This window comes from Zootoca vivipara, chromosome 15, assembly GCF_965207765.1.
Source record: "Zootoca vivipara chromosome 15, rZooViv2.hap1.1, whole genome shotgun sequence".
NCBI lineage: Eukaryota > Metazoa > Chordata > Lepidosauria > Squamata > Lacertidae > Zootoca > Zootoca vivipara.
This window is the reverse complement of record NC_142598.1, coordinates 984940-1000042: the sequence shown is the minus strand read 5'-3', so window position 1 is coordinate 1000042 and position 15103 is coordinate 984940. Positions and strand designations below refer to the sequence as shown.

Here is a 15103-nt window from a genome sequence, read left to right as displayed (position 1 = left end):
GTTCTGTCTCCTCCCTAATATTCTGTTGCCTACATTCAGAGCGTCTTTGGTTCTTTAGACCTATCCTGGCTCTGTTTCTTTCCTGCCAAAGATAAGGGAAGAGCAGGATCAGGACCAGCCCAATACATTTTTTTCTATCTAGATTGCAAAATTCAGATGGCGCCACCTTCCCACTAATTAGCTACAAAGTTACTGTATGCTTGTATACTCTATGCCTTACTGTGTGCTCGTGAAACATGGGCCACTTATAAACACCATCTCCAACTCCTTGAAATATTCCATCAATTCACATCACTTGGGAAGACAGGCAAACTAGTGCCAGTGTACTGGAAGAAGCAAAGATCACCAGTGTTGAAGCAATGGTTCTTCAACATCAACTTGGTTGGACTGGTCATGTTGTTCGGATACCTGATTCTCGTCTTCCAAAGGAACTACTCTATTCCAAGCTTAAAAATGGAAAGTGTAATGCTGGTTGTCAACAAAAGAGGTTCAAAGACTCTCTCAAGGCATATCTTTAAAAATGTAGTATAAACACCGACATCTGGGAAACAACTGGCCTGCAAGCACTCCAATTGGAGAACAGCCTTTACCAAAGGTGTCTTGGGTTTTGAAGACACTCAAACTCAGGATGAAACAGAGAAACATCCTAAGAGAAAAGCACCTCACCATGATCAACTCCCGCCCGGAAACCGATGCCCCCACTGTGGAAGGACGTGTGGGTCCAGAATTGGCCTCCACAGTCACTTATGGACTCTCTGTTAAAACCGTGTTTATGGAAGACAATCTTACTCCCACCAGATGTCAAAGAGAAAACCAACTACCAGAATTTTAGAGGACCTCTGAAGGCAGCCCTGTTTAGGGAAGCTTTTAATGTTTAATAAATTATTGTATTTTAATATTTCTGTTGGAAGCCACCCAGAGTGGCGGGGGAGGCCCGGCCAGATGGGCGGAGTATAAATAAATAAATTATTATTATTATTATTATTATTATTATTATTATTATTATTATTACTCTGCCATGAGTGATCACCAAAGAAGTAGAATCATAGAGATATCAGCAGGCAGTTAGTGCTTCTCTACCCCTGAACACCAACCTCCTGGTGGGCAGGGAGATGGAACCCCTCTTTCCTTGGTGAAAAATTCCTCAAGTGGAAATTTATTCTCTCCATCCATCCTGGCCCCTCCCAACCCATCAGAAATACAGCAGTCACTCCTGTTCATTTCCCCTGGGTCTAATAAATGGCTAGCCCCAGGGCTCCACAGTTGCTGCCTTCTCCAAGCAGCATCGGCGCTGACACTCACAGAGCCTGTGTAAACCATTGCCTGGAGCTACAAAACCCAACTCCTGCCTACAGACGCAGCAATCAATGCCTCCTGCTCATATGCAGGCAGCTGCCCCCCCTTCCCTCTCCCAGCCCACCCTGTGCTGGGCGCTAATTATGGAGCCAGGTTCAAAATTGCTCCCAAGATGCTCCAGCGTCTCATCACATTTCCATCCAGCGCAGAGAGTATGAGTCTGTTCCAGCTCCTGGTTAATGTCACTTCAGGGGTATACAGAGAGAGCGGCTGCTAAAGTGAGCCTGGCAGGAGATTTATGGCAGCGGTGCTGCTAGGCCAGGAAAATCTCATTTCTCTACAGCAGGGGCTTCTTCATCATTCACTTATTGGGAATGGAAGTGGACTGTGGTCCCAGCACTACTGCTATATAGGGTGAAGGCACTCAGAGGTAAATTAACTGTCACTGCTCAATGCACACATTACACATAAATTAGGAGAACGTGAGCGTCCCTCTGCCCCCCCCCCACCTCAGTCCAGTGGATTTGCAAACCGTGGTGAAGACTAACAACAATCAGCCAGCAGGTCTGTGGAGATGCAATCTAAGTGAGAGGAAGGCAGGGCCGGGAGGGGCCACGGACTCCTTACCTACTGAGCCTTCCTGATGACATCAGCCTAGAGAGCTCCCTCTTTCTATGGCAAAGTGCCTGCAGCCCACGCTTAGACGAGTGGTGATAGTGGCTGGATGTTTCTGGCAGGGCTGTGTTCACTGTCCCAGCCTGACCCAGGGGGCGGAGAGAAGAGATTGTGATCCCTTGCCATTTTCCTTCCTTCAGTTCTCCCACGCCTCGCTTTTGTTATTTCCCCACCCCTTGATATTTAGACCATAATCTCTGCAGGGCAAGACTTGCCTTTTCTGACTTCCCATGTACCAGGAAAGGCCATGTGCAGAAGGCTTCAAGTTTAATTCCTGGCATCTCCAAGCAGGGCTGCCTCGAAAAGATTGCTGTGAAATCCCAAAGAGCCATTAGCAGTCGGTGCTGACAAGGACTGGGGAACCCAGTACCCTCTCAATGTTGCTGCTGGACTACAACCCCCACCATTTCTGACCATTGGCTCTGCTGGTTGGGTAGGAGGGGATGGAGTTGGAGTCCAATACCTTCTGCAGTAGCACAAGCTCTTTATCCTTGGTATAGACAAACCCTGAGCTAAATGGGCCAAGAGGCAAGGTTCCATGATTGCATAACAAATGGGAATAAAATAATAGTAGTAGTAGTAGTAGTAGTAGTAGTTGTTTAGTCGTTTTGTCGTGTCCAACTCTTCGTGACCCCATGGACCAGAGCATGCCAGGCACTCCTGTCTTCCACTGCCTCCCGCAGTTTGGTCAAACTCATGTTGGTGGCTTCGAGAACACTGTCCAGCCATCTCGTCCTCTGTCGTCCCCTTCTCCTTGTGCCCTCAATCTTTCCCAACATCGGGGTCTTTTCCAAGGATTCTTCTCTTCTCATGAGGTGGCCAAAGTATTGGAGCCTCAGCTTCACGATCTGTCCTTCCAGGGAGCACTCAGGGCTGATTTCCTTAAGAATGGATAGGTTTGATCTTCTTGCAGTCCATGGGACTCTCAAGAGTCTCCTCCAGCACCATAATTCAAAAGCATCAATTCTTCGGCGATCAGCCTTCTTTATGGTCCAGCTCTCACTTCCATACATCACTACTGGGAAAACCATAGCTTTAACTATACGGACCTTTGTAGGCAAGGTGATGTCTCTGCTTTTTAAGATGCTGCCTAGGTTTGTCATTGCTTTTCTCCCGAGAAGCAGGCGTCTTTTAATTTCGTGACTGCTGTCACCATCTGCAGTGATCAAGGAGCCCAAGAAAATAAAATCTCTCACTGCCTCTATTTTTTCCCCTTCTATGAATCCCAAACCGGAATTAAGATTGCCGGAAGAAATATCAACAACCTCAGATATGCAGATGACACAACCTTAATGGCAGAAAGTGAGGAGGAATTAAAGAACCTTTTAATGAGGGTGAAAGAGGAGAGCGCAAAATATGGTCTGAAGCTCAACATCAATAATCATCACCATCATCATCATCATCATCTATACCCCGCCCATCTGGCCGGGTTTCCCCAGCTACTCTGGGTGGCTTCCAACAGAATATTAAAATAGAATAGTCTATTAAACATTAAACGCTAAAGCAAGACTCTGTTATTGTGGTTCCTCTGAAACCAGGATACAAAACATGCAAAAATAAAAGTGAAGCCTATACAGCCAGCTTAAGATATTGGGAGTGGCGGAGGAGGTGTGAAGACAAAGATGACTACACCACAATCGAGACAAGGGAGCCTTAGGCCCAGACAGCCAAATGTGGCCGCTTCCAGGCACCTCTACAGCTCTTGTGCCTCTTCTTAGACTACATTTCACCCCCAAAGTGCTCTTCCCCCATTTTGAGTGCTCCTGCCTGACTGAAAGGACTTCTTGTACTGGATAACGTCTCTTACTTCCCTGAATGGGACAGAGGGTTCTGCATTCTCTGATTGGCCATGGCTCCCTGGCACGCATAGGATGATGGGGACACAGGATGGCAGTCAGACATTGTGCTAAGCTCCTCTTTTAAGGGGTGGCTATGTTGCTTTCCCTTAACCCTTGTTGCCTGTCTACTGCTTTCCTCTTTGCTACATCCTCCTATTTTGTCCATCTGTCTATCCTGCCACAGGGTGGTAACCACCGCAGGGTGACGGATTTGGGATGTCAAAGACGGATGAGTGGAGGCACACAATTTATTGTTGCTGTTAAAATTTGTATACCTCCCATTCTTATTATTATTAAAATTTGTATATATCCCTATACCCACAGGTCTCAGGGCATAAGATCTGACCCCAAAGAACCATCAGTTGTGCAGTAGTCCTGTACAAGCACCACAGAAACAACTGAGGATTGAGAAAGAGCATGGGGTGGCAATGGATTCAAACTACAAGAAAGAAGATTCCACCTAAACATTAGGAAGAACTTCCTGACAGTAAGAGCTGTTCGGCAGTGGAATTTGCTACCATGGAGTGTGGTGGAGTCTCCTTCTTTGGAGGTCTATAAGCCGAGGCTTGACAGCCATAGGTCAAGAATGCTTTGATGGTGTTTCCTGCTTGGCAGAGGGGTTGGACTGGATGGCCTTTGTGGTCTCTTCCAACTCTGATTCTAAATCAAAGTGTAGGAGCTGGTTGGATTTGGTCAAATGCATCCATTCCCGGGAAACAGTGCTGAAATCCTATCCACTAAGCATTAGAAATCCAAACATCCCTTTGCAACCATGAGGTTTGATAACTTGTGGTTTCATTCTTAAGGAAACAGCACATTGGAAGGTTAGTTTCTTGCGGTACCAGGGTGCATATTTATGGAATAAAAATGTGAATGCTTTGGCCTCTGAGTGCCCTTGGCGGTGACATCGAACGCCAGAAATAGAGAGTGGTGTTTAATCCATGAAAGTATTGAGGAAGGCAAGCTATTACAACGTGAAAAGAAGTCTGTAGGGGCCACTCTCATGCATTCTCCAAAGAGGAATGAGCAGAGTTCAAGGAATGCTTTTAAGTATGTCATGTTCCAGACAACTCTGTGGCTCAGGCCTCTCCCCCCCCCCCGAAGTGGCTTCTGTTCTCCTAGCTCACGTCTTAAAATGCCCCTGCTCTCCTTTGAATAGGGTATGTGCTAAGAAATCAGGTGGTCTCTTAGCATATCCTTTGGGATGGTTCCAAGAATAACTTCATTTCTGATGCCCCAAAAGAAGGACTGTGGGGGACAGGCAGCTCCAAGCCCCATCTACCCATTGCTATTGCATTAACATCTTCCGCGCTGGGTTGGCGGCACACACCTGCTTTGAGCAAGGGGGTGGGGTCAGGTGTCACAGGAGACTTGCCAATAATGGAATAATCAGCCCCCACTGACAGCTTGTCAGGGCTGACACCCCCGCTTCCTAGCTTGCCAAGTTGATGCCTGACACAATATGGGCTTGGGAGGGGGGAGCAGGTCAGGCTCTGCACGCAGCTCCTTGTTTGCACCACCCACAAAGAAACTTCACTGTCGTGCTGCCACGTTAGTGTGGAGCATGAAGCCTATTGGCTAAGGAGTTTGCACAGGGTGGTTGTGTCTCTGGAAGCAGAGTCTGCAGTAAAGGTGATCCTGTACAGCACAGGGGGAGGGGGGAGCCCTTGATACGAAAGATAAAATAATTTAAAATACAACCGCTCACATTTCCTCACTTACGTCTGCTTGTTAATGCTTATATGTGGACATCCTACAGGTGTTGGGTGATTTCCCTTTAAGTAGGCACCACTCGTTGCCAGAGGGACGTTTGAGTCACTGACAAACCCTTCCTCATTCAGGATCATGTGCAGGTGTGTGTTTTTTGTGTGTTTTGTCCCTTTTTGACTTCTTGTGTTCCACGCTGCCTGTACAATTTCTGCAGTGATGGAGGAAAAAAAGAAGTATTGGACCATAGAAATTAGGGGTGCAATCTCAGTTGAATTGTGCTGCCTCCCTATTATTACGGAATGGTAGGACATTTGTGACTATCTTTGGCAGGATTTCAAATCCACTCTTATCTAGATCCTGGCGATTATAGCTTTTAAAAATGCAAATAGAATATCCCTTGAAATCTGACACACATTTTAAAGGAGCCTGAGCCTGGGCCAAACACCTGCCTGGATCTTGCTTACATTTATTTCATGTCTCACGTGTGCATTCATTCTGCCCTTCCATCAAAAGGGCCAAGGCAGTATGCCTGTGGTTGTCTCATTTTCTCCTTGCAACAACCCAGTGAGGTAGGCTATGCTGAGAAAATGATTTCGGGCTGAAATAGTCAAGAGGGCATTCTCAGATAACCTAAGGCAGGCCTGCACCACTATGCTAGGCAGGCAGTACAAGTGTGTGGGTGGACTGGACTCTGATGGGCTGGCCTGCGTAGCCAGTGAGGGCTGCATTCTGCTTACTTGGCCACAGGTCATTGTGGAGGAATGGCCTTGGGAGATACATGGGACCCCTGGCTTCTGCAAGGTCCATGTCTAGATGGAGCAGAGTCTCCCTAGAGGAGCCATGTGCAATTGAGCCCCAATTGCCCCACCCTTAAAAGAAGGGAGGGAGACAGCTCTGGGAGCCCAGAGAGCAGCAGCTGCTACCAACAACCTTTCCCATCTACTTCAGGACTCCAGTCTTCAGGAAGGATGAACCATGCTTTCTGCAGCACCTGCTATTTGTCTCTCTCTCTGTGTGAGCACCATGCTTTTTCTCTCAGTACAAAGACTCTTTAAATATTTAAGCAGCAGCAAAGCTGCTCATGCTGTTTAATAAATCATAGTGACCTGAAACTGCTGCCTTGCCTAAGGGGAGCTCCAGAGCAAGGTGGCTCTCACTGCTGCTGGTCCTAGCAAGACGGAGAGGACAGAAAGGGAGCAGGCCGGGGAATGGATGTGCGAAGAGCTTCTGCACCAGCCTGACTGGGAGGGAAGCCCTTTGAAGCTGCACACCCACACAGGCACCCCCGCCCCCACACTTTGGTTCCATGCTTCATAACGTCATAGAATTGTAGTGTTGGAAGTCCCACCTCCTGCAGTGCCCCTGGGATTAATGCCTGGACCCGACCACGGTGCTGCTGTTGTCTTCTTCCTCCCTAAGAATATGGCTCCAAAATCTTGGTTTCTTCCAAGACCTTAATATAGCTTCTGCTATATGGTTGGGTATATGGTATAGTTCAGGGATGGGGAGTCTGTGGTCCCAGGCAGCCCCCACCCCCCTGCATGTCAGCTCCAGCCAGCAGGGCTCATGGAGTGGGGGTCCTTTGTCTCTCCTCTGCTGTATTGCAAAGCAGAGAGAAAGGTGGCAGGACTCATGAATGCATCACTGTGCCTCCTGAGCAGGAACGGGCAATGCTAAACAGTAGTATTTGGAAATGCTGCTGATCCGGACCAGGCAAGAAAGTTGCTCTCACAGACCTTTCCCTCTTCATATACATCCCATGCCAATAAAAACAAACCAGAGAGAGAGAGAGAGAATTGTCCCAGCTCTGCTGCTGAAGCAAGGAGGGAGGAAGAGAGAATTGGTTGCAAATATAGCTCCCTAGATGTGCAAGAGAGGAGGGGCGCCTGTTCTCGGAAGCCTGCTGTGACTCAGCCTGAACCAGTAAGTGGGCGAAAGAAAAAGAAGCCCCCCGCTGCGCAGGGAGGTGGGAAAGGAGAAAGAAAGAGGAGAGCTGGGTGGCATGGAGCAGGGAAGCTCAAGGTGCCCAAACTGGTCCTTTGACCAACTTGACATCTTCTCACCACCAGCCCTACTGGAGGTCTTGAGGGTTCTGTACATCACCAGGTCAGCATGCCTGCAGACATGTCGCTTCTGTATGGTTCCAAGGAGGCAATCAAAACAAATGTGCCTGTCTGCATGCATGCATGTGGGCTGCTGCAGGAGAATTTGCTCCTTTGGAAGACTGCTCTCACCCAAGCACTTCATCCTTCACAGCCCCAGTGCCTGGAACTGGGCAAAAAGGAGTATCCAAGCAACGGCCTAATGAGATCTCATCTCTCCTGTTTTTGTTAGCTCTCTGAAATTTCCTTCTCTCCCTCCCTCAATTTTGGGGTGTGTGTATGGTTGGGGAGATAAACCCCAAATTTCATCACACAGATAGTTGGTTGACATGACAAGGAAAGCACACACTGCCATAGTAGGCTGGAAGTGCAAGTAAATCTGCTAGGGGAACAGGTGTCTCTCTGAACCAGGATGTTCCCTGTTCCTGTGAGTCTATGCTAGGCTGCAGGGCAGTTGGGAGATGCCTGGGAACCTGTGTGTGTGTGTGTGTGTGTGTGTGTGTGTGTGTGTGTGTGTGTGTGTGTGTTACAGTAAGTGCCACACTTCTTAAATGGGGTGGGGGGAAGGGAAGATGCTGGTACTGCATACCCTTGAGAACCCCCAGAAAAAGCATTTCTGGGAACTGACTATTTTTAATAAGGGGTTGGTGCTGTGCTGCTTTTATTGTAATTATTTGTATGGCTTTTATTGCTTTTTAATTATTACAGTTCTTATTTTATCTGTAAGCTGCCTTGAGTCCCCCCAGGGAGAAAGGTAGGGAAAATTAATTAATTAAGTTTGTATGCCACCCTTCATCTGAATATCACAGGGTGGTTCAGGACATAAAAATTCAAGATGAGAACACAAAATACATAATAAAATCCAAAACAAACCAATAACACCCCCCCCAATTTTTTTTTAAAAGGCCATAAAATGTTGATCCTCCTCCTCCTCCTCCTCCTCCTCCTCCTCCTCCCACTTCCCCATAATGCCCAGGTTGGAACTGTTTTTGTCTAGCAGAGTTATTTTCGAAAGAGCACACTTTCCTTTCGCAGGTCCTTGCAGTGGGCTTCCACACACTGGGGCCCAAAAGCTTTAGGGAAAGCAGGACCCTCTCTGCATGTTCTCCCTACGTTGCACTGTTGGCTTCCAGACTTGCGGTGCTGATCCTTGTGCAGCTTGGTGTGTTGTGTGTCTGGCTTGAGTGTTGGGTCTGCCTCTCCTCTCTGAGGAGCTTGGCCTCCCCTTGTTTCACTACAGAAGAAGCCGCTGGAGGGCATGCATGTGTCCAAAAGAGTTCTGCACCTCTGCTTGAATTAATAATGCCAGGCAGATTCTGACCCCTTTGTAGCTTGAGGGGCTGGCGGGACACAAGCCATGCATTCATGTCTGGGGGAGTGAGGAGGGAGCGCTGCTGCCTGAAAGTTCAGAGGCAGCCACATAATAAGCAGCTAGAGAACAAGGACTCTCACTCTGCAAAAGAATCCATCTCATAGGCACAAACGCTCAAGCTTAGTCCAGGCTATTGAATATCATGCTTAACTCCCCTTAACACACACTCCATTCGTTTCCATTAGTATATTTTACAAAAGTCAGGGTAATTGTCTCCCCTTTCCATTTGCATAGCTCAGGGTTTTGACACCATTGCAGACTCTTTTTAGTTATTCCAGGCTCAGCAAAAATGGCTATCAAAGAGCCTTTCCCAATCCATTGCTTTCCAGGTGTTTTGGATTATAACTCCCATCATCCGCAACCAGCTCAGCTGTAGTCCAAGGCATCTGGAGGGTACCAGGAGGCGAAAGGCTGCTGTATAGCAATTAATGTAGAGTGGGACCAGGACTTCTGCTGAACACACAGAGGAAGGAATTGAGCATACTCTATAGCAGCTTGCCAGCAGAACAGCCCCCTTTCCCTGACCTGCACACTTTTAAAATAAAAAAAGTTATGATGTTTTATTTCTTTCTTTTGACAGAGTGATAATCATAAATAAATAAATAAGAATAAAAATATACAGTCCATCACCAAGACCATTCCATTGTGACTATCCAACCTCCCAAAATTTCAACACCTCTTGCGATGGTTTGACCCCTTTTCTGTTTTAACAGTACAAATTCTACAAACACCTTCCATTTCTCATCAAAATCATTTCTCCTGTATATTCCCCATCTTACCTTAATGGCACATGTTAATTTATCATTAATCATTAATGCACACTGTAAGATATAATTGTGAGCAATAAATATTTTTTTTTAATGCACCCTGTTCTGGGGAGCTCTCCCAACCTGCCTAGAGCCAATTTGGGAAGGGCACAGGGGGAGAAGAGGGGGAGAAAGCTCTGTTGCACTAAAGGAAGTCCTTCCATGGGACTTGTGGGTTGACTCCAACCCAAAGTTGCATTCATTTCTCCAATGAAACATTTGAAATTTTAGAGAACACTGGAAAAAAGAGTCTGTGAAATAATTTCCCCTTTTGGAATGAATAAGGGGTATAAAGATTTTTACGCAAGTAAATCTACATGATTAGGGGATGCTAATTCTTGTTTAAACTCTAGGAATATTACAACACTTGCATCAAATATGCATTTCTGCACCTATGTTGCTGTCATCTCCATGGAAGGAGCAAGTGGGGGCTTTGCTTTCTTGCAAATTGCTGCTTGTCTTCTTTTGAAGAACTTTGATTTAATTTGGAGATACTAGAAGCAAGTATCCGGCTTCTGCTGTCCTTCTGCTTGTACAAAACTAAAGCTACACTCCTATATGTAGAGTGCTATATTTACCTGGGAGTAAGCCCCACTGAACTCAGAGAGGCTTGCTTCTGAGTAGACATAAATAGCACCGCACTGTAAATCATTAATATCTTTGGGGTTGTATGCAACATTGCATGCATGAAGTTCCAGTCACAGAAAAAGCCTTCCTCTGCTCTGCTCTCCCCACATGTCCTCAAAATCTTCTCCAGAGGATCCCCCACCCCTCTTGAGCATATATTAAAGGTGCACGGGGGGCTGCAAGGGAGAAGAGGGGAAAGTTCCATTGTGCAAGCAGAAGTCTGCTGTGCTAGTGGAACAGCAGGATTGAATATAACCCATAAGGCTGAAATTCTCGGTGTGTAATCATCACTAAACATCATAGCTTTCCATGGAGGGGATGCACTGGGACACCTGATCTCTGTGATCACAGACAGGAGGAGGAGTTATGCTAAGACCAGACCACATCATTACCGAGGAGGCAGGTTTAGTCATTGTTTGAAGACTATCCTTGCCTCCAGGTCTGGTCTTCACCAGAAGGATGCTGGAATCAACAAAGGAGACCCACATGACCATAAGGTACTGCTGTGCAATACTAGGTCAATGATTCATAAGACCACTGCCATCCATGATCGTGGATGGAGGATTTGACCTGGCATGTGTAACAGAGACTTGGTTGGACGAGGCGTATGGTCCTGTTCTTGCTGCTGCTTGTCCACCAGGTTTCTCTTATGCACAGCAACCCAGGTCACGTGGGTGGGGATGCAGTGGGGGAGGGGGTGCAGTCATTAGCTTGCACCAGGCATCCTAACGGGAAGACCCAGTTTTCTGAGTGAATGTTCTGGAAGTTGGGTAATGGGGGCAGTACAGGATTCTTTTTGGTGTACCAAACTCCCCACTGCACCAAGGATTCTCTGTCTGAGCTGCTTTCGGTCGTGGTGGATGTTCTCCTGGAGACACCTAGTTTGGTTGTCCTAGGGAATTTTAATATCCATGCCGACGCGACCTCACAAGGAACAGCTCAGGACTTCATGGAAAGCATGGCCTCCAGGTGGCTGTCCCTGAATAAGTTTGGCCCAACTCATAGTCACAGACATGCCTTAGACCTGGTGTTCACCTCTATAGACGTGGGTGATCTGACACTTAAGTCAAAGCAAAACAAAATGGTCAGATTACTTCCTGGTGCAACTGGATTTCTCTGAGACCCTTCCCCTCTGCAGGGAGGTGGGACCAATTCAGATGGTCCACCCCCACCACTTAATGAATCCAAATGGTTTCCAGAGAGTGGTAGGGGATGTTTTATTTCCTGTTGATGGCCTTTTACCTGATTCCCTTGTGGCCCGCTGGAATGCAGAGTTAACTAGGGCTATCGACTGTCTGTCTCCCAAGCGCCCTCTCTGATTGCATGGAGCTCGGACAGCCCAGTGGTTTTCCCCAGAGATGAGGGCGATGAAACAATCACTGAGGCAGCTAGAGCGCCAGTGGCGGAAAAGTCATTCTGAATTGGTTAGAGTTCAACGTTAAGCCTACCAAGTGGTGATTGCGGCGGCAAAGAGGACCTTCTTCACCGCCTCTATTGCATCTGCAGAAAGCAGCAGGAGACTCTTTCAGGTGGTTCACAATCTTAACGGAACCACCTTCACCATCAGGGCCTGGTGAGGACCGCAAGACCTCCAAGTTTTTTGCAGATAAAGTCGCTCAAATTCAGAAAGAGGTAGACTCCACCATGGGACCAAGGCCAGGGTGGGAGAGTGCTAGAGTCCTGTCTAGTCAAGTCACATGGGATCAATGCTGATCTGTTACCTCTGAGGATATGGACAAGCTGCTTAGATGAGTGAAACCAACCACCTGTCTCCTTGATCCTTGCCCATTCTGGCTCATAAAAACAAGCCGGGATGGTCTGGGCGATGGGCTCTCCAGGGTGCTGAAAGCCTCCCTCTGTGAAGGAGTCTTCCCAGACCTGCTTAAAGAAGCTTCTTAAAAAACCATATTTGGGCCCAACCAATATGGCCAACTATCACCCAGTCTCAAATCTTCCATTATTGGGCAAGGTGATTTGAGCGGTTAGGGTGTTCAGACCCCTGGGCTCTCACTAGTGGGGTGCCTCAGGGTTTCATCCTCTCCCCATGCTTTTTTACATCTATATGAAGTACAGATTAATTCTGTGTCCAGGGCAGCTGTTTATCAGCTCCATCTGGTAGGCAGGCTAAGACCCGTGGACTGTCTTGCCAGAGTGGTACATGCTCTAGTTATCTCCCGCTTGGACTATTGCAATGCGCTCTATGTGGGGCTACCTTTAAAGGTGACCCGGAAACTACAATTAATCCAAAATGCAGCAGCTAGACTGGTGACTGGAAGTGGCTGCCAAGACCATATAACACCAGTTCTGAAAGACCTACATTGACTCCCATTCTGTTTCCGAGCACAATTCAGAGTGTTGGTGCTGACTTTTAAATCCCTGAACAGTGTTGGCCCTGTATATCTGAAAGAGCATCTCCACCCCCATCTCTCAGCCGGTACACTGAGGTCCTCCTCTGAGGGTCTTCTGGTGATTCCCTCACTGCGAGAAGCAAAGTTACAGGGAATCCTGTGGAACACCCTCCCATTAGATGTCAAGGAAATAACTACACAATTTTTAGAAGACATCTGAAGGCAGCCCTATTCAAGGAAGTTTTTAATGTTTAATGTTGTATTGTGTTTTAATTTTTTGGAAACCAGCCAGAGTGGCTGGGAAAGCCCAGCAAGATGGGTGGGGTATCTGTATATATAAAAATGTAAACTGACCATGTTTGCTTGTCTTGACTTTTCGCCAAAACCGCTTGACCAATTGCGTTCAAATTTGGACACAATGTCACATGCGAATAAGTGATTCTACACATACCGTTTGCGTAGACAGACATCACAACAACGCCAGGTTAAACCCCCAAAACACCGTGTTCCATAAAACACCACTCAGCCAAAAGTGCATGCTGGGAAATAGAACCAAGAAGCTGCGTCTCCAAGGGCGGGTCAGAGAAATAGAAGGCGGCATCCAAGGGCAGCATCCTGAGAAATAGAAGGCCGAATCTGCGTCTCAGCCACCAATATGCTATAACGGCCATTCCTCCACAAAGGGCCACGCCATCCTGTCCCAAAACACCTCAGCTCAGGTTTTCAGGGAACGGAGCTGGGGACTCGCCTGCGTTGCAGGTGAGGGCAGGACGGGGACAGGATAGCTCAGGTTTGCAGGGAACAGAACTGGAGACCCACAGCAATGCGTGGCAGGGCCAGCTAGTAAATAATAAAATGATTAGGATTATGATTATCCTTGAAGTACATACCTTCCTATGCGCCCTTTGCAGTATCAGACTTGACATCCACTGGTTCATACACTCCCATGTTTTTCTCCTTAAACTTTTGCCCTTCTGTGTGCCTGAAGGTTTCCAGTTTTGGCCTCTCAGCAATTTCATCTTCTTAAGTTGATGTTTTGGGCAGGGAAGTGACTGTATCACCTGTGGTGGGGATGGAGGCAGACGGGCAGTTGGGATTGAATATAGCAGAAATGGCATGCAGTGCAAAAAAGCCTTTCCCTAAGGATAGAAGCTGCATGGCTTTGGCAGGAGATGATTACTCCTGGTGCCAAAGACAAATAAGAACTGTTGTTGTTGTTGTTGTTGTTGTTGTTGTTGTTATGCTTATTGCTTGAGGTTTTCTTTATTGCTGTTTATATTTGGTTTTAATGTTTTTTGTTATTTCTGTTTTTATTATGTAAGTCACTCTGAGAGCTGTCTGTGTAAAACACAAGTATTAATAGTAATAATTGTAGTTTTTGTTTATTGTAAGCTGCCCAAAGGACTTTTTATGGGGCAGCAAAAAAGGAGAAATTACTGGCCTGTGTGTTATTACTGGTTATTACTGTGTTATTACTGGCTGAGCATAGGAGCTGCTTCTTGGCTTGCTCAGAACAAGGGCCTGTTTTTTCCATGCTTGCTGGCTGACTGTTTGCATCTTTCCCTTCCAGAACCCAGATTACCATGGCTTTGACTCAGATCCCGTCATTGACGTCTGGAACATGCGTGCAGCCTTCTTTTTTGGCATATCCATTACCATTGTCTTGGGCTCCACCTTCGTGTGCTATCTGCCGGACTACGGGTAAGGTCCATTTGGGAAACCTTGTTCCAAGCTGTGCTGAGACTTGCAGGCTTTTCATCCCTCACACAGAGACTCAGGGCAGCCCACTCATAGGCAAGATGAGGCAACCACCCCAGGGCAGCAGATCTGGCACCCAAGGGAGGCATTGCTAAGGCTGCTGCCACAGTGGCAGAGCCAGCTGCTGCGTGCTCCCTGGAGGCCGGATCTCCTGCCGCCTCAGCAGCCTTCCACCGCACAGTCTCTCTGAGAATAGGAGGCACTGCTGGTCTCATCCCACCCCTAGGGGGGAAAGCATGGTGGCTGCCCTCCAAAGTCCTCTGGGCTCTGCTCCCACTTTGCATGATTCAGAGCATCTCCCCGCCCTGCAACAGCCTTTGTTTCTCACTTCCGCCATTGAGTGAGGTTCATTTGATTCCCCGCCCTTTTTCTGATGTAGAGCTTCACTTGCCTCCTTGTTTCTGATGTAGATCTACTTTATCCCCCCTTCTGGGGGGTGGGGGGTGGGGGTGGGGGTGGTACATTTTGAGGTTTGTCTCAGGCACCAAAATGTCTTGGGCCATTCCTGCAGAGATTCTTCAGTCCAGATGTTTTGGGGCAGGGCAGGGCACCCAACTTCTCTGCTTCTGAC

At 47.4% G+C, this 15103-nt stretch overlaps 1 protein-coding gene and 1 pseudogene across 1 annotated transcript in view; both read left to right on the top strand.

Annotated features, from left to right (window-relative positions):
• Positions 1-15103, top strand: part of NDUFB11 (NADH:ubiquinone oxidoreductase subunit B11) — a 33738-nt gene that overhangs the window by 6714 nt on the left and 11921 nt on the right. Inside the window, exon 2 of the mRNA XM_035141172.3 lies at positions 14345-14475. Within this exon, the coding sequence (XP_034997063.1) occupies positions 14345-14475 (131 nt within the window). The remainder of the gene's footprint in view (positions 1-14344; positions 14476-15103) is intronic.
• LOC148683329 (uncharacterized) lies at positions 10723-12313 on the top strand (annotated as a pseudogene).